Source organism: Nerophis lumbriciformis, linkage group LG18, assembly GCF_033978685.3.
Source record: "Nerophis lumbriciformis linkage group LG18, RoL_Nlum_v2.1, whole genome shotgun sequence".
NCBI lineage: Eukaryota > Metazoa > Chordata > Actinopteri > Syngnathiformes > Syngnathidae > Nerophis > Nerophis lumbriciformis.
This window is the reverse complement of record NC_084565.2, coordinates 37,829,293-37,849,397: the sequence shown is the minus strand read 5'-3', so window position 1 is coordinate 37,849,397 and position 20,105 is coordinate 37,829,293. Positions and strand designations below refer to the sequence as shown.

At 39.0% G+C, this 20,105-nt stretch overlaps 2 protein-coding genes across 2 annotated transcripts; both read right to left on the bottom strand.

The window, feature by feature from the left end:
- Positions 1-1,810: 1,810 nt before the first annotated feature.
- LOC133618147 (uncharacterized) lies at positions 1,811-5,138 on the bottom strand. The gene is made up of 5 exons (XM_061978619.2): positions 5,015-5,138; positions 4,916-4,948; positions 4,552-4,842; positions 2,292-2,582; positions 1,811-2,219 (listed from the first exon to the last, which is right to left on the bottom strand). The coding sequence occupies exons 1-5, from the start codon at positions 5,136-5,138 to the stop codon at positions 2,032-2,034; spliced, it is 927 nt and encodes a 308-aa protein (XP_061834603.2). The 3' UTR covers positions 1,811-2,031.
- Positions 5,139-9,342: 4,204 nt separating this feature from the next.
- Positions 9,343-18,926, bottom strand: s1pr1 (sphingosine-1-phosphate receptor 1). Its single transcript, XM_061978618.2, has 2 exons — positions 18,829-18,926; positions 9,343-10,907 (listed from the first exon to the last, which is right to left on the bottom strand). The coding sequence occupies exon 2, from the start codon at positions 10,812-10,814 to the stop codon at positions 9,732-9,734; it is 1,083 nt and encodes a 360-aa protein (XP_061834602.1). The 5' UTR covers positions 10,815-10,907; positions 18,829-18,926; the 3' UTR covers positions 9,343-9,731.
- Between the last annotated feature and the right edge of the window lie 1,179 nt (positions 18,927-20,105).

The window sequence follows — 20,105 nt, the reverse complement described above, 5'->3', positions numbered from 1 at the left end:
GTGTGTCAAACGAGAATATTATTGTTCAGTTACACATTTAACAGTGTTTATTAAAAATAATTAACTCACTAAAGTTTGTTTATATTTTAAATGTATGTTTATTTTTGTATTATTTTGAGAGCTTCTAATATTTTAATTCAAGGGTCGTTTGATAAGAAGTCAAGTATTTATTTATTTTTATTCTAAAAATACATACAAAACTTTGTGTTATTGGTGACTAAGTATATTATTAGTAATTATTAGTTATAAAAAATAAAAATAAAATCTCATCACATTCCAATTGTTTTGCTCTTTTTTCTTACATTTTTATTATTTTTTTTTTCCCCCATGTAAGAATAAAATAGGAATATTATGATTGTTTAACTGCATAACCTGGTGTGTCAAACGAGAATATTATTGTTCAGTTACACATTTAACAGTGTTTATTAAAACAATTAACTCAATAAAGTTTGTTTATATTTTAAATATATGTATATTTTTGTATTATTTTGAGAGCTTCTAATATTTTAAGTCAAGGGTGTCTAAACTTTTTCCACCAATGGCCACTTGCTGAAAAGTCAAGTATTTTATTTTCAAAAAAATGCAAGTGTTATAGATGACTAAGTATATTAGTATTATTAGTTTTAAAAAAAAAATGTTTTCATTACATTCCAAACATTTTTCTTTTCTTCTTATATTTTAATTATTGTTATTTTCCCATGTAAGAATAAAATAGTACAATAGTTAAACAATAAATATATGATTGTTCAACTTTTTTATTTTTTTAAATTCTAAAAATATATACACAACTTTGTGTTATTGGTGACTACGTATATTATTAGTAAAAAAAAAAATTTTTTAATGTTTTTTTCATCACATTCACCAAAAATGTTTTGCATTTTCTTTCTTACATTTTTATTATTGTTTTTTTTAAATAGGAATATTATGATTGTTTAACTGCATAACCTGGTGTGTCAAACGAGAATATTATTGTTCAGTTACACATTTAACAGTGTTTATTAAAATCATGAACTCACTAAAGTTTGTTTGTATTTTAAATATATGTATATTTTTGTATTATTTTGAGAGCTCCTAATATTTTAATTCAATGGTGTCTAAACTTTTTCCACCAAGGGCCGCTTAATAAAAAGTTATAAATGTTATATATATATATATATTTTTTTATTCTAAAAATATATACACAACTTTGTATTATTGGTGACTATGTATATTATTAGTAATTATTCGTTAAAAAAAAAAAGTTTGCATTTTGTTTTTTACATTTTTATTATTGTTTTTTCCCCCCGATGTAGGAATAAAATAGGAATATTATGATTGTTTAACTGCATAACCTGGTGTGTCAAACGAGAATATTATTGTTCAGTTACACATTTATCAGTGTTTATTAAAATAATTAACTCACTAAAGTTTGTTTGTATTTTAAATATATGTATATTTTTGTATTACTTTGAGAGCTTCTAATATTTTAATTCAATGGTGTCTAAACTTTTTTCACCAAGGGCCGCTTAATAAAAAGTTAAAAATGTTGTATATATATATATATATTTTTTTTTAAATTCTAAAACTATACACACAACTTTGTGTTATTGGTGACTAAGTATATTATTAGTAATTATTCATTTAAAATGTTTTCATTTTTTTCATCACGTTCCAATTTTTTTCTGACATTTTTATTATTGTTTTTTGTTCCCATGTAAGAATAAAATAGGAATATTATGATTGTTTAACTGCAAAAAAAAAAAAAAAAAAAAAAATGAACAGACGCGGAAATCATGTGTTGTTGTTGGTCACCATGGCAACACCGACAGACTTAATCAATATTATTTATTACAAGTGATATTTGGATGGTATTTTTTTTATTGTTTTAGTTGTTGACCCATTGGGTTGAGTTTTTCCTTGCCCTGATGTGGGATCTGAGCCGAGGATGTGGTTGTGGCTTGCGCAGCCCTTTGAGACACTCGTGGTTTAGGGCTATATAAGTCAACTTTGATTGATTGATTGATTGATTGTTATCAATTATAAATCCAGCATTTATTCTGGTGTTTTGTTGGGCGCGTGGTCACACGTGGCGTTGAGCTGCACGCCACTGTCCGTCACGTGAACTTTGACCGCAGTCCCGCCGCTGCCGACAAAGGTCCGGTGGAGGCCTTGGAACGCCGGCAGCTGCCCTGAGTCGACCCCGACGTTGCAAGCCAGCGAGGACGATGCCCGGGCGGCGTCTGAACATCAAAACAGACGAGGTCAGAGAACCCTCGTTGGCCTTAGCAGCCTTAGCATCTGCGCTACGTTACCGACTACAAACAGCACGATGTTGCTGCTGGCGTCTGAGAGGAAGTAGACGTCTTCCTGGGGTCGGTAGCGGCAGGTCAGGTTGACAGGAAGTAGTACGGCAGGTGTCGCCCAGCGGGCCAGTTGGCTGCCCGTCAGCTTGCGTCGGCAGGGTCCCTCGGCCACGGTGTCCTGGTCTCGGTAGAAGAGACATTTGTAGACCGGCGGGCGTGGCGGCGAGCAGATGACCTCCACGGTGTCGTTGGGAGAAACCACCCGATGGCTGACTGACAGCTGGGGACTGGGACTAGTGCCTGGGGAGGTCAAGAACCGGTCACCGGTACTCCAGAAAGCTGGTTAAGTGAAAACTCTTGAGTAGCCCGAGGGAAAATCTGTGCTTTCCCTTCTAATAAAGTCAGGAAAGTCAAACTCAAAGGTCCGTTACCATGGTAACTAACTATGCCAACCTAACGGTATTACTTAATAAAAAGTGTTTTCTTTCACTTCCAGCTGAGTAGAGAAAAGCCGTCTTTTTTTGTCCCGAGTTGCTACAATGAATCGTAGAATCAGCGCTCTGTTGACCATGGTCTTCATTCAGAGTCTACATACTCGTACTCAGGCCCGGCCCTAACCAATCTGGCGCCCTAGGCAAGATTTTAGGTGGCGCCCCCCCACATCGGCAGTGAAGTGTATATACTCACAAGAAACCGAATAGCTTTGTCTTTGACCTTTTTTTTTAACTTACAACTATACCTAATATATAAAGGGGTGGAAAAGTGACTATTACCTGCAGGGCAAACATTGGCTAACCAGAAGGCAATAACAATGTAAACAAAAAACACCTGCTTAAAAGATCTAATACAAATGTCCCTGAGGAATGTAAGGTGGGAGTACTGTAATTACCTAACGTTACATTATTATTTTCCATAACAATTTAGCCCCCTCCACAATATTAACCCGACGTTAAAACAGAACTCGCTATTTATTGATTAGCAATTGCCGAATCATGTAACATTAGCTTAATGCTAAAAAGCCAGGTTACTATCACATTCTGTAACAGACAAATAATTTCATGTAGGCTAACGCATACTTGCCAACCTTGAGACCTCCGATTTCGGGAGGTGGGGGCTGGGGGCGTGGTCGGGGGTGGGGCGGGGCGTGGTTGGGGGCGTGGTTAAGAGGGGCGGAGTATATTGACAGCCAGAATTCTCCAAGTCAAGTATTTCATACATATATATATATATATCCTGAAAATATGCAAACAAAACTGTGTTTAGATAATTGATACTTCAAACTTGCATAAATAAATATTAAGGAATATAACATAACTTGGCTTCTGAGAGCTTCAAAATGTAATGAATAAATTGCTAAAGTTGTTGATAAACAAGCAATTATTTTAATAATTAAATATGGTCATTTTAAATTAATTATGATAATTTAAAATTAATTATTTCAAATATGTTTATTTTAATGTATAATTATATGGCTGGATGTAATAAGGAGTCAGAAAAAATACAAATAAAAATACAATACATTTTTAGCAAAATATAGTAAAAATGTATTTAGTTTTTTTTTTTTAAATTAAATAAATATATTTATTTTTAGGTAAGATAAACATAATAATACAATTTATCTCTACTCTGGATGATTTAGTTCTTGTCACCCTGTTGTCCTCCCATCAATAGGGAGATTTTCGGGAGAATATTTGTCCCGGGAGGTTTTTGGGAGAGGCGCTTAATTTCGGGAGTCTCCCGGAAAATTCGGGAGGGTTGGCAAGTATGGGCTAACGTTACCTACCTGCTACCTCTGTCTTTTCTCGTTTCTCCTCCTCTTCTTTTCTCTTTTTTCTTCCCTGGGCACCTGACAGTTTTGGCCGTTTTGACATCTTGTGTTGATTTTTTGATGTGGTGACGTCCAAAAAGAGTCATGATACGGGAAGGGAGGGGGCGCACCGTGCGGGGGGGCGTAATGTTGTAACAAATAATATTTCTATTAAATAAGCATTACTTTGCATTTTAATTAACGTGGGATTATTTTTTGTATTTAGAAGTAATAGTACCAACTTTTATTTATTTATTTTTTTCTCCAACATTTGTGGCACTGGCGTGGCGCCCCCTGATGGACGGCGCCCTTAGCATTTGCCTATACGGCCTATGCCACGGGCCGGCCCTGCTCGTACTACATGTTAAGAGACCCAGCACCCAGAGTCTACAGTCTTTGGGTAGGTCAACTCTAGGTTGTTAAACCTCCGACCTGGATTAACCCCCACTGGCGTGGACTCACCCCAAACGGCAACACTGGCGCCGTCGCTGGACACGGACGTGTAGTCTTGCAGGTGGTAGTCGCACCTCAACGACACCAAGCTGCCGACCGGCTGCGGCCCCAGAAGGTCGCTGGACGACAGGCGGAAGACGCAAACGTAGTCCAAGGCCAACATATGTCGGAAGGGTAAGCGAGAGTCTCCCCGGTAGAGACGACAATCGCCACCCCGGTAGTCGATGGGCACCGTGCAGCTGACCTCCATGATCTCCCCCACATCCAGGTCCGAGGTACTGACTATGACGGAGGGCTTGTCTGAGCACAACGACACAACAGTTGCTTCAACACCGCGGAACAGACCAGGAAAAACCGATTGACAGTGACTCACTTGTCCACGTGAACCTGGCCGAGACCGACGCCCCTGCCGAAACAAAAACAAAGATCAGTTCTTTCACCGGTTGGACAGGTCCTTAGTGTGCGGACTCACAGGCAAGAGTCCACGTGAAGAAGAGCACAAACGGTTTCATCTGGTCTTCAGTCTGGTCCTCCGAAATCCAGATGAGTTCTTGTTGTGGTGCATTGAACCCTCTCCCAAAGTCAATAACAGCCATACACTTGATCAATGTAAAACCATGCGATGTCATGATATGACCACAAGAGGGCAGCAAATACTCACACTGTCCGCCTGATCTACCTAGTCCTGATTCAGGGTCTTCTAACCCAACAAACACTGTGCTAGTAAAGGGATTGGTACTAATCACATTTAAATCGATACGGTTCTAATCAATACTGGTACTCAACAGTACCTTTTGTGCTTGTTCAAACGTCTGAATTGTTTCATAAAACCAATAAATTTAACAATAAGCTGTGTTGTCCAGTTGTTGTTGGGGTTTTTTTTCCACTTCTTGGTCTCATTCGCAATTACTGTCCTGTGATGTATTATATAGTACAGTTCTCCTCTAACTGTGGTAGTGGTACACGGGCTCCATCTACTGGTACGCCAAAGAATCACTTGATAAAAGTACAGTGTTTTATGTTCCTATTTCCAAACACGGTGTTACTGTTCAAACTGTGTGTCCTCTTACATTGGCCAAATATATTAAATATACTACCTAAATTAAAACCTCTGCTTTGTTTTTAATGGACGCTTAGGCGTACTACGCTACTGTATTTGAATGTTGGTCATTATGGTGTTTTTCTGAGGTGGTAGTGTAGTAGGTGTAGTAGAATTTGCATGCAGGTGCAATTCCAGGACGCTAGATGGCAGTAGTGTAAAGGCTACAGCAGAGTCGTGTATAGAGAGAGTATGGCCAACTCGGTTTCTGAGTTGGTAGCAAACATGGCGCCCGGTTGTCACGTGAGGGGTTTTTGACCAATCAGAGAGCGTATGGCCAGAGGATCTCCTAATCGTTAGGTCAATAGCCCCTCACGAGACGACAGGGCGCCATGTTTGCTACCAGTATTGGTCAAAAGCTCCTCACGTGACGACAGGGCGCCATGTTTGCTACCAATTTTGACAATTATTTGGCCATATGGCTTTGGGCTACAGCAGAGTCGTGTATAGAAAGACTTTGGCCAACTCGGTTTCAGGATTGGTAGCAAACATGGCGCCCGGTTGTCACGTGAGGGTTTTTTGACCAATCAGAGAGCGTATGGCCAGAGGATCTCCTAATCGTTAGGTCATTAGCCCCTCACGTGACGACAGGGCGCCATATTTGCTACCAGTATTGGTCAAAAGCTCCTCACGTGACGACAGGGCGCCATGTTTGCTACCAATTTTGACAATTATTTGGCCATATGGCTTTGGGCTACAGCAGAGTCGTGTATAGAGAGAGTATGGCCAACTCAATTTCAGGATTGGTAGCAAACATGGCGCCCGGTTGTCACCTGAGGGGTTTTTGACCAATCAGAAACCGTATGCCCAGAGGATCTCTTAATCGTTAGGTCATTAGCCCCTCACGTGACGACAGGGCGCCATGTTTGCTACCAATTTTGACAATTATTTGGCCATACTGTCTCTATACACAGCTTTGGACTACAGCAGAGTCGTGTATAGAGAGAGTATGGACAACTCGGTTTCAGAGTTGGTAGCAAACATGGCGCCCTGTTGCTTCGGGAGGGGTTTTTGACCAATCAGAGAGAGTATGGCCAGACAATCTCCTAAATGATTGGTGACAGGGCGCCATGTTTGGGACCAACTCCCAAACCGAGTAGTCCATACTCTCTCCATGGACGACTAGGGGCTACAGTGTGTTGCCAAGAAGTAGTCTTTGCCATTAAGTACAATGTACCAGTCTTTTGTTGTTGTTGAGTCCTACAAAGTGTTCATACTGTAAATAGTGTACTTATTCATGACCAGATTTGGAGATACCTAGCACTCTTGAATCGATGCGGTCCCATTTCCCGGCACCTGGGAATCCGTACTAATACTCAACAGTACCAATTGTCAAAAGTGTTGATACATGTTCATTGTTTCAAATTCTATCTTGTGTGCCCTGTCCAGTTATCATGTTTTGTTACATATTCATCTCATTTGCAAGTACTGTACTGTATCATAACATATAGTAGACTTTGCACGCAGTTGCAATTCCAAGACTTTAGATGGCAGTAGTGTGTAGGCAACAGTGTAATGTCTTAACCATAAAGTGGTCTTTTTTTTGGTTGAGTCCTAAAACGTGTTTATACTGTAAGTGCTATAATTTATTTATTACACACCAGCTATTTGATTGCAAATTACATCTTGGTTGTGTCATGTCTGTGTAATCATGTTTTGTTTTAGTCATGTTTTGTTTAGTTATTGGACTCTTTAGTTTCTGGCTTTTCACTCCCTTGTCTTGTTTCCATGATTACCCATTTGTTTCACGTTTGGACTCATTGTGCACTCTTGTTTGTCACCATAGCACCCCATTAGTTTTCACCTGTCACGTCACGTCACGCACCTGTTTCACGTTTTGAGTCACGCACCTGTTTTCGTTAATCACGTCTGTAGTATTTAAGTTCATTGTTTTCAGTTTGTCTTCCTGGTGACATCCCGCATTCATACCCCTGTCACACTCTGTCTACCTCTGCGCACTTCATGCCTTGTCCAAGTAAGTTTTTTCTATTAATGCCACAGTTAGTGTTTTTGTTTAATTGTTCACAGTTTTTTGCCCACGTGCAAGTCTTTTTGCTTCGTTAGTCAAGTTTGTACTTCCGCCTTAAGCGCGCTTTTTGTTCCTTTGAGTGTTATAAATAAATATGTATTTACCTTCACGCCATGACCAGTCCAGCTTTACTTGCATCTCGGGAAAACAAACACACCATAGTCCACGTCTTGACAGGTTGTAGGTTTAAATACCAAATGCATATTATGTATTTTACAATGTACTGCTTTTATATTTCCTGTATTTTATAGTATTACTTTGAACTGTTTTATATTTACATTTTTTTTATCCTGTAAAGCATCTTTGAGTACTCTGAAAAGCGCTATACCAAATAAAACGCATTATTAATATTATTATTATTTTGAGGCGTAGAAATCGCCATGTAAAATGGCTAATGCTAAGCGGTAGCATGTCTTTTATATAAATTAGCATTAAGAAAAGTGGAGCCTTACTCTACTTTCGAGTGTCTTTTTCTTGCCCTGTTGGAATGAAAACTTGTAACAATACATGGAAGTAAAATGTAATGAATAAAATGCTAAAGTTGTTGATAAACAAGCAATTATTTTAATAATTAAATATGGTCATTTTAAATGAATTATTATGATAATTTAAAATCAATTATTTGAAATATGTTTATTTTAATGTATAATTCTATGGCTGGATGTAATAAGGAGTCACGAAAAAATACAAATAAAAATACAATTAATTTTGTTTTGTTTTAATTTTTTTTTTAATTAATAAATATATTTATTTTTAGGTAAAATAAACATAATAATACAATGTATCTCTAGTCTGGATGATTTAGTTCTTGTCACCCTGTTGTCCTCCCGTCATGAAAAAAGGCTGTCCTCACTCAGGTCCGCATGGAGCTGGAGGGGGCGTGGCTTCCAGCTCCGGCTGAAAATCGGGAGATTTTCGGGAGAATATTTGTCCCGGGAGTTTTTCGGGAGAGGCGCTGAATTTCGGGAGTCTCCCGGAAAATTCGGGAGGGTTGGCAAGTAAGCGCTAAGGAGATTGCTCTTTTTAATTTGCTTATTTAATGTCAGGACTTGATCTTGGGAGTTTGCTTTTCCGGGATGCAACGGAAAGTTGGCACGGGCGAGACGGGAATTAAGGTACATGATTTATTTATTAACTATAAATACAAAAAAAAGGATCAAACAAAAGGCGCGCACAGTGGCGGAGAATAAACTATGAACAATTAAACAAAACTTGCAAACTATGGCTTGAATAAAGAAAACTTACTTGGCATGGACAAAAAAGGAGCAGCGTGAACATGGACATGAAACAATGGACAGAGCATAAATGTGGTGTGTCGTCAGGACGAACAACAGAAAATGAATGAACTTAAATACTACGGACATGATTAGTGAAAGCAGGTGCGTGACTCAAAACGTGAAACAAGTAGGTCGCTCTGAGTGGTTGACTGCTTGTTTCCCCGCCGAGGGCTTGAGCCGGTGCAGAGTCTGCAACTGGACAAAAAAATGGTTTGAATCGGTTCGTACAGACGGACTTTGGTCGTTACCTATAAAAGTTATCCAGTAAGCGAGACCATAAAGAGAATGATGAAGTTTTGATAGCGGACTATAAAAAAAGACGGTCTTGAGGTGCCGGAAGGACGCGGGTGACGTGCGAAGGAGTGGGGGGAAAAAAAAAAGCTTCTCAGGCCGACTTCTACTTAATGTGTCTTTATTAAACGCTAGGAAGGTTAAACACTGACAATTTATTGACGGTTACCATGGCGACATGCAAACGCCATCACTACGGACAAGCAGACAGGAAGTAGGAAAGTTGGGCGCTGTACAAATCCCGAGTGACTTCGGAGCTGACACGAAGACCGGGAATGAAAATCGATAGAATAGTGGATTGGCGAGGACGATGCCACGCTGGGAGTTTTCAGCGAGGCGTAAACACGGAGAAGTACAGTACGTCAAAAAGGCGGAAGGGCGCAGCCGAGCTGTGGACTCACCTGCCGGGGTCACGTGACCGAGGTTTTCCTCGGGGACGTTTGCAGGTGAAACCGGCGGCGAGGTGAGGCGTTCAAACGAGCGGGTGCGACTTCTAGGACGAGGAAGAGGCGACCTCGGCCGCCCTCGCCCCCCTCCGGGTGTACTCCACCTCCTCCTTGTTGGGGTGGGAGGAGTTATCCGACTTGCTGCGGCTGAACTCCGCCCCGACGTAGCTGACGGCGGCGCGGACGCGGGCGGAGCCGCAGAGCAGCGTCTTGAGGAAGGCGCGGCGCATCTCGTTGCTGGTCAGCGTGTAGATGAGCGGGTTGGTGGCGGAGTTGAGGACGGCGAGCGCCAGGAACCACTCGGCCTTGTAGAGGATGGAGCAGTGGAGCGTGTGGCAGGCGGCGTCCAGCAGCAGCAGGACGAAGAGCGGCGCCCAGCAGGCGATGAAGCAGCTCAGCACCACCATGACGGTCCGGAGCAGCGCCATGGACTTCTCCGAGCTCTTGCCGCCGTTGGGCGCCTTGCGGAAGACCAGCTGGCGGCTGCGAGCGCGCACCAGCGCGTAGATGCGGGCGTAGAGCGCCACGATGGCCATGAGGATGACGCTGAAGACGGTGGTGCAGAAGAGGATGTAGGTCTTGTGGTAGAGCGGCAGCACGGTGGAGCAGCGGCTCAGCTGCCCGATGCAGTTCCAGCCCATCAGCGGCAGGCCGCCCAGGAGCGCCGCCACCATCCACACGGCGCTGATGAGCGGGAAGACGCGGCTGGCGCTGCCGCTGTTGTGCAGCTTCATCTTCAGCATGGTCAGGTGGCGCTCCACGGCGATGGCCAGCAGGCTGAAGACGGACGCCGCCAGCGCCACGAACATGGAGCCCTCGCGCAGGAACCACTGCGTGGGCGTCAGCTTGTACGTGTTGGCGCCCGACAGCAGGATGTTGGCCGTGTAGACCACGCCCGCCAGCAGGTCGGACAGCGCCAGGTTCCCGATGAAGTAGTACATGGGCTTGTGGAACTTCTTGGTCCTCCAGATGGTGGCCAGGACCAGCAGGTTCTCCAGCACGATCAGGCAGCAAACCACGATGAAGACCACCGAGTCGGCCTTCAGGCCCGAGCCCCCGTCCGACTTGCGGAACTTTCCCGTGTAGTTGTAGTGCCTGGCGATGAGGTCCGAGTGGGCGGGGTCAGCCATGGCCCAGGCTGACAACTCTGAGGGCGCGAGCTCGCCTTCAGTGCGTCATGGCGCCCGCCTGCCAGCGGGGGGAGCGGCGGGACACGCCGACATCTGTGGAAGCATCCGGCACACTTAGAAGTGAAACTAACATCCGACACACTTAGTAACATCCGACACACTTAGAAGTGAAACTAATATCCGACACACTTAGAAGTGAAACTAACATCCGACACACATAGTAACATCCGACGCACTTAGAAGTGAAACTAACATCCGACACACTTAGAAGTGAAACTAACATCCAACACACTTAGAAGTGAAACTAACATCCGACACACTTAGAAGTGAAACTAACATCCGACACACTTAGAAGTGAAACTAATATCCGACACACTTAGAAGTGAAACTAACATCCGACACACATAGTAACATCCGACGCACTTAGAAGTGAAACTAACATCCGACACACTTAGAAGTGAAACTAACATCCAACACACTTAGAAGTGAAACTAACATCCGACACACTTAGTAACATCCGACACACTTAGAAGTGAAACTAATATCCGACACACTTAGAAGTGAAACTAACATCCGACACACATAGTAACATCCGACGCACTTAGAAGTGAAACTAACATCCGACACACTTAGTAACATCCGACACAATTAGAAGTGAAACTAACATCCGACACACTTAGTAACATCCGACACACTTAGAAGTGAAAATAACATCCGACACACTTAGTAACATCCGACACACTTAGAAGTGAAACTAACATCCGACACACTTAGTAACATCCGACACACTTAGAAGTGAAACTAACATCCGACACACATAGTAACATCCGACGCACTTAGAAGTGAAACTAACATCCGACACACTTGGAAGTGAAACTAACATCCAACACACTTAGAAGTGAAACTAACATCCGACACACTTAGTAACATCCGACACACTTAGAAGTGAAACTAATATCCGACACACTTAGAAGTGAAACTAACATCCGACACACATAGTAACATCCGACGCACTTAGAAGTGAAACTAACATCCGACACACTTAGTAACATCCGACACAATTAGAAGTGAAACCAACATCCGACACACTTAGAAGTGAAACTAATATCCGACACACTTAGAAGTGAAACTAACATCCGACACACATAGTAACATCCGACGCACTTAGAAGTGAAACTAACATCCGACACACTTAGTAACATCCGACACACTTAGAAGTGAAAATAACATCCGACACACTTAGTAACATCCGACACACTTAGAAGTGAAACTAACATCCGACACACTTACAAGTGAAACTAACATCCGACACACTTAGAAGTGAAACTAACATCCGACACACTTAGTTACATCCGACACTTAGAAGCGAAACTAACATCTGACACACTTAGAAGTGAAACTAACATCCGACACACTTAAAAGTGAAACTAACATCCGACCCACTTAGTTACATCCGACACTTAGAAGTGAAACTAACATCCGACACACTTAGTAACATCCGACACACTTAGAAATGAAACTAACATCCGACACACTTAGAAGTGAAACTAACATCCGACACACTTAGTAACATCCGACACACTTAGAAGTGAAACTAACATCCGACACACTTAGGAGTGAAACTCACATCCGACACACTTAGAAATGAAACTAACATCCGACACACTTAGAAGTGAAACTAACATCTGACACACTTAGGAGTGAAACTAACATCCGACACACTTAGTAACATCCGACACACTTAGAAGTCAAACTAACACCTGACACGCTTAGAAGTGAAACTAACATCCGACACACTTAGGAGTGAAACTAACATCTGACACACTGAGAAGTGAAACTAACATCTGACACACTTAGGAGTGAAACTAACATCCGACACACTTAGGAGTGAAACTAACATCTGACACACTTAGAAGTGAAACTAACATCCGACACACTTAGAAGTGAAACTAACATCCGACACACTTAGGAGTGAAACCAACATCCGACACACTTAGTAACATCCGACACACTTAGAAGTGAAACAAACATCCGACACACTTAGAAGTGAAACTAACATCCGACACACTTAGAAGTGAAACTAACATCCGACACACTTAGAAGTGAAACTAACATCCGACACACTTAGGAGTGAAACTAACATCCGACACACTTAGAAGTGAAACTAACTACTGTATATCTTTGCAAAAAACACACGTCACATGGGTCCTTGAACACTCGCTCTGATTGGTCCCTTTATACTAGCGAGCGCAGAGTCTTCCACGCACACTTTTATGCACTCTTCTACGCACACTTGTATGCACACTTGTATGCACATTTTTTGCACTATTCCACGCACACTTTTATACACTCTTCTACGCACTCTACACACATTTTTATGCACTCTTGTACGCACACTTGTATGCACCCTTCTACGTATACTTGTATGCACTCTTCTTCGCACACTTTTATGCACTCTTCTATGCACACTTTTATGCACTCCTCTATGCACACTTTGATGTACTCTTCTACGCACACTTGTATGCACATTTTTGCACTCTTCCACGCACACTTTTATGCACTATTCTACGCACTCTACACACATTTTCATGCACTCTTCTACGCACACTTGTATGCACTCTTCTACGTATACTTTTATGCACTCTTCTTCGCACACTTTTATGCACACTTTTATGCACTCTTCTATGCACACTTTGATGTACTCATCTATGCACACTTTCATGCACTCTTCTACGCACACTTGTATGCATTCTTCTACGCACACTTTTATGCACTCTTCTATGCACACTTTTATGCATTCTTCTTACACACTTTTATGCACACTTGTATGCACTCTTTTACGCGCACTTTTTTGCACTCTTCTACGCACACGTTTATGCATTCTTCTACGCAGTCTTCTAAGCACACTTTTATGCACTCTTCCATGCACTATTCTACGCACTCTCCACACACACTTTTATGCACTCTTCCACGCACACTTTTATGCACTATTCTACGCACTCTACACACATTTTCATGCACTCTTCTACGCACACTTGTATGCACTCTTCTACGTATACTTTTATGCACTCTTCTTCGCACACTTTTATGCACACTTTTATGCACTCTTCTATGCACACTTTGATGTACTCTTCTATGCACACTTTTATGCACTCTTCTATGCACACTTGTATGCATTCTTCTACGCACACTTTTATGCACTCTTCTATGCACACTTTTATGCATTCTTCTTACACACTTTTATGCACACTTGTATGCACTCTTTTACGCGCACTTTTTTGCACTCTTCTACGCACACGTTTATGCATTCTTCTACGCAGTCTTCTAAGCACACTTTTATGCACTCTTCCACGCACTATTCTACGCACTCTCCACACACACTTTTATGCACTCTTCCACGCACACTTTTATGCACTATTCTACGCACTCTACACACATTTTCATGCACTCTTCTACGCACACTTGTATGCACTCTTCTACGTATACTTTTATGCACTCTTCTTCGCACACTTTTATGCACTCTTCTATGCACACTTTGATGTACTCTTCTATGCACACTTTTATGCACTCTTCTACGCACACTTGTATGCATTCTTCTACGCACACTTTTATGCACTCTTCTATGCACACTTTTATGCATTCTTCTTACACACTTTTATGCACACTTGTATGCACTCTTTTACGCGCACTTTTTTGCACTCTTCTACGCACACGTTTATGCATTCTTCTACGCAGTCTTCTAAGCACACTTTTATGCACTCTTCCACGCACTATTCTACGCACTCTCCACACACACTTTTATGCACTCTTCTACGTACACTTTAATGCACACTTGTATGGATTCTTCTTTGCACACTTTTATGCACTCTTCAACACACACTTTTATGCACTCTTCAACACACACTTTTATGCACTCTTCTACACACACTCTTATGTACTCTTCTACGCACACTTTTATGCACTCTTCTACGCACACTTTTATGCACTCTTCTACATACACTTTTATGTACTCTTCTACGCACACTTTTATGCACTCTTCTACGCACACTTGTATGCACTCTTCTAGGCACACTTTTATGCACTCTTCTATGCACACGTATGCACTCTTCTACGCACACTTTTATGCACTCTTCTTACACACTTTTATGCACTCTTCTACGCACACTTTTTTGCACTCTCCTACACACATGTTTATGCACTCTTCTACGCAGTCTTATAAGCACACTTTTATGCACCCTTCTATGCATTATTCTACGCACTCTCCACACACATTTGTATGCACTATTCTACTCACACTTTTATGTACTCTTCTATGTACACTTTTATGCACTCTTCTTTGCACACTTTTATGCACTCTTCTACACACACTTTTATGCACTCTTCTACGCACACTTTTATGCACACTTGTATGCACTCTTCTACGCAGACTTGTATGCACACTTTTATGCACACTTTTATGCACTCTTCTATGCATTATTCTACGCACTCTCCACACACATTTGTATGCACTATTCTACGCACACTTTTATGTACTCTTCTATGTACACTTTTATGCACTCTTCTTTGCACACTTTTATGCACTCTTCTACACACACTTTTATGCACTCTTCTATGCACACTTTTAGGCACACTTGTATGCACTTTTTAACGCAGACTTGTATGCACACTTTTATGCACTCTTCTTTGCACACTTTTATGCACTCTTCTAAGCACACTTTCATGCACTCTTCTTACACACTTTTATGCACTCTTCTATTACGCAGTCTTCTAAGCACAATTTTATGCGCTCTTCTACATACTTTTCTACACAATGTTCTACGCACTCTTCTACGCACTCTTCTACACAATCTTCTACGCACTCTTCTCATTATAAATAACACCTGCAGTGAATTGCGCGCAGAAGAGTTCCTCCCACAATGGTTCACAAATGGCCATGCTAATGAGCTCATGAATATGCTAATGAGCTGACCGATCACACCCACTGTGACAAGATCCATTTAGCAGGGTTGAGTGAAGACATTATTATTAACACAAGAAAATAACAATTAGATTAGAACAGTCGCTGAGGTGAATGTTGACGTTTAGGCCTCCTGTTTGTCAAGTCCAAGTCCAAAATGTTATTATGTGTGTGTTCATGTTGTCAAGTAGTGCAAAGTGTTGCAGGACATACAGTAAGTAGTCATCATAAGCAATATTGAGATGATTTCAAGATATTATTGGCACAATAAATATTTTGTAAAGTCCTTTATGTTATAGAGTTATTTGAGTGGTAATAATAATGAATATATTTTATATATGCTGCGGGAGATCCAAACATTTGCAATTATGAACTCTAAAAGTCTAAATTTATTGACATAAGTAATTTCCTAAAATCATATGATTTTATCTAATTAAATATTGTCCTGCAAGTTGTTGGTCTTAAGTGCTAAAATAATGTTTTATTCATACGGCCATACACAAAGCCACACATATTTGTATTGTTCAATAACAATTATGAAAATAAAGACTATTTCAATCACCCACCATACTTTCACTAAATCAATTCATATATGTTTTCTATTCAGTTAAAAATGATGAAAATCCATCCATCAAATCAATCAAAGTTTATTTATGTAGCCCTTAATCACAAGTGTCTCAAAGGGCTGCACAAGCCACAATATTTCAAAATGAATACATTTTTATTATTCAGTTCAAAATGATGAAAATAAACAATATTTCAACCAGCCACCATACTATAACTAATAAAACCTTTATCACATTTTTATTATTTAATAAAAAATTAGGGGGAAAAATATAATCCCCCACCATATATAACTAATAAAACATTTAATACAGTTGTATTATTCAATTAGAAATTATGAAAATAAATGATATTACAATCACCCCTCATACTTTAACTAATACAATAAATATATGTTTTTATTCAGTTAAAAATTATTAAAAAAATAAACAATATTTCAACCACCCACCATACTATAACTAATAAAACCTTTAACACATTTGTATTATTAAATTAAAAATTATGGGGAAAAAAATGCAATCCCCCCACCATATATAACTAATAAAACATTTAATACCGTTTTATTATTCAATTAGAAATTATAAAAATAAATGATATTGCAATCACCCCCCATACTTTAACTAATACAATTAATATATGTTTTTATTCTGTTAAAAATGATGAAAATAAACAATATTTCAACCACCCACCATACTATAACTAATAAAACCTTTAACACATTTGTATTATTAAATTAAAAATTATGGGGAAAAAATGCAATCCCCCCACCATATATAACTAATAAAACATTTAATATAGTTTTATTATTCAATTTCGAAATTATGAAAATAAACAATATTACAATCAATATTACTAATACAATATATGTTTTTATTCAGTTAAAATTATGAAAATAAACAATATTTCAACCAGCCACCATACTATACCTAATAAAACATTCAACACGTTTTTATTATTTAATTAAAAATTATGAAAAAAAACAAAAACTAATAAAACATTTAATACAGTTTTATTATTCAATTCGAAATTATGAAAATAAACAATATTACAATCACCCCTCATACTTTAACTAATACAATTAATATGTTTTTATTCAGTTAAAAAAAAAAAGTATATATATTTCAACCACCCACCATACTATAACTAATAAAACCTTTAACACGTTTTTATTATTTAATTAAAAATTATGGGATAAAATATGCAATCACTCACCAAAAATAACCAATAAAACATTTAATACAGTTTTATTATTCAATTAGAAATTATGAAAATAAACAATATTACAATCACCCCTCATACTTTAACTAATACAATTAATATGTTTTTATTCAGTTAATTTTTTTTATATATATTTCAACCACCCACCATACTATAACTAATAAAACCTTTAACACGTTTTTATTATTAAATTACAAATTATGGGATAAAAAATGCAATCACTCACCAAAAATAACCAATAAAACATTTAACACAGTTTTAATATTCAATTAGAAATTATGAAAATAAACAATATTACAATCACCCCTCATACTTTAACTAATACAATTAATATGTTTTTATTCAGTTAATTTTTTTTATATATATTTCAACCACCCACCATACTATAACTAATAAAACTTTTAACACGTTTTTATTATTAAATTACAAATTATGAAAAAAAAATGCAATCTCTCACCATATATAACTAATAAAACATTAGTTTTATTATTCAATTAGAAATTATGAAAATAAACAATATTACAACCACCCACCATACTTTAACTAATACAATTAATATATGTTTTTATTCAGTTAAAAATGATGAAAATAAACAGTATTTCAACCACCCTCCATACTATAATAAAACCTTTAACACATTTTTACAATTTAATTAAAAATTATGGGGGGAAAATGCAATCCCCCACCATATATAACTAATAAAACATTTAATACAGTTTTATTATGAAAAATTATGAAAATAATTGATATTGCAATCACCCCTCATACTTTAACTATTAGAACTACATGAATATTATGTGATATTTGACTCGAAAAATAAAAATACTTGTAGAACTAAATGAATGCTGATATATCGTGATAAATAAGTTTTGTTGTGGAATTTACAGTGCAAAGTTTCTCCCACGATGAATTTTTTCCTAAACAGCAAAGTTTACGGTGAAAGTCACGCAACTTTTTTTTTTTTTTTCAGAGGCCCCTGAACTTGAACTCTAATTAATGTCGAGGATTGTGTGACATCAACTTAACAAACTAATAGTTTATCATTCAAAGCTGACAAAAACATTGTTTTATGGCGAAATAAGAAGTGAATAGTTTAAAGAGGACAAAAGTCGAGTCATTTTAAATTGATTGTTCATTTAAGACGAGTTTTGTAGCGATATAAATGTCGCAAAAGAGCCGATGGTCGAGCAAAAAGGACGCAAAAGTGCACGAGTTCCACGTGAAATGTTGCTTTGGAAAGGATTTAGGTGTAAAAAAAAGTTGTTTTTGTTTTACCTTGGAGTCCGCAGAGAAACAACACGCAGCCTGCCACCGCTTCACCAGCACGCGCACGCGCATGCGCGCACGCGGCTGAGCAGGCGCGCGGCGCGCACACGCTCTGGCGAGGAGGAGGAGAAGATGAAGATGAAGATGTTTCATCAGTTGAAAACCTTCATTCTTCTTTTTCTACACTTTATTTGACATGAAAAACGACTTCATATTGTTCCGAAAACATGACAACAAAAAAAAGTGTTTGTGCACCTGCACCGTCCTGTGGGCCACGACCTCTGACCTCCGACTGTCAGGCAGGGCATGGGCGCTAACCACTGAGCTATATGCTAACAGTCGTGCTAAGCTAGGCCGCTGTTGGTCATGTGACCTGCATGCTCTGTTTGCTGCTGACAGTGACAAGAGGGTGGGGGGGCTGAGGGCTATTGTGGGTAACAAAGGGGTCTTTCCTCCGGGTCCACATAGCTGAGCGTCACCGTGGCAACGAGCGGAGGGAACCACAGAACCAGGTTAAGGTTTATCAAAATAAAAGCACAGTCGTTAAGGTCTTGTCTTGGTGTTACGGTCGTTTCGGTACTTTTAAACTGTATTAATATCAAATAAAAGATTGCAATATTTTACACTACATAAGTTTAATTATTTTATTTACGGAGCTAAATTAACGGAGCTAAATTATAGAGCTAAATTATGGAGCTAATTTACAGAACTAAATTATGTAGCTAAATTATTTAGCTAAATTATGGAGCCAAATAAACAGAGCTAAATTATGTAGCTAAATAATGAAGCTAAATTATGTAGTTAAATTATGGAGCTAAATTATGGAGCTAAATAAACGGAGCTAAATTATGTAGCTAAATAATGAAGCTAAATTATGTAGCTAAATTATGGAGCAAAATAAACGTCGCTAAATTACGGAGCTAAATTATGGAGCTAAATTACGAAGCTAAATTATGTAGCTAAATTATGTAGCTAAATTACAGAGCTAAATTGTGTAGCTAAATTACAGAGCTAAATTACGTAGCTAAATTATGTAGCTAAATTAGGGAGCTAAATTATGTAGCTAAATTATGTAGCTAAATTATGTAGCTAAATTACGGAGCTAAATTATGCAGCTAAATTACGCAGCTAAATTACGCAGCTAAATTATGGAGCTAAATTATGTAGCTAAATTACGGAGCTACATTATGTAGCTAAATTATAGAGCTAAATTACAGAGCTAAATTATGTAGCTAAATTATGTAGCTAAATTACGGAGCTAATTTTCAGAGCTAAATTATGTAGCT

Coding starts and splice junctions, on each gene's coding strand:
- LOC133618147 (XM_061978619.2), bottom strand. CDS start 5,138: ATGGCTGTTATTGACTTTGGGAGAGGGTTCAATGCACCACAACAAGAA. Junction 4,949..5,014: donor CTTCACGTGGACTCTTGCCT/GTGAGTCCGCAC, acceptor TTGTTTCGGCAG/GGGCGTCGGTCTCGGCCAGG. Junction 4,843..4,915: donor GGCCAGGTTCACGTGGACAA/GTGAGTCACTGT, acceptor CGTTGTGCTCAG/ACAAGCCCTCCGTCATAGTC.
- s1pr1 (XM_061978618.2), bottom strand. CDS start 10,814: ATGGCTGACCCCGCCCACTCGGACCTCATCGCCAGGCACTACAACTAC.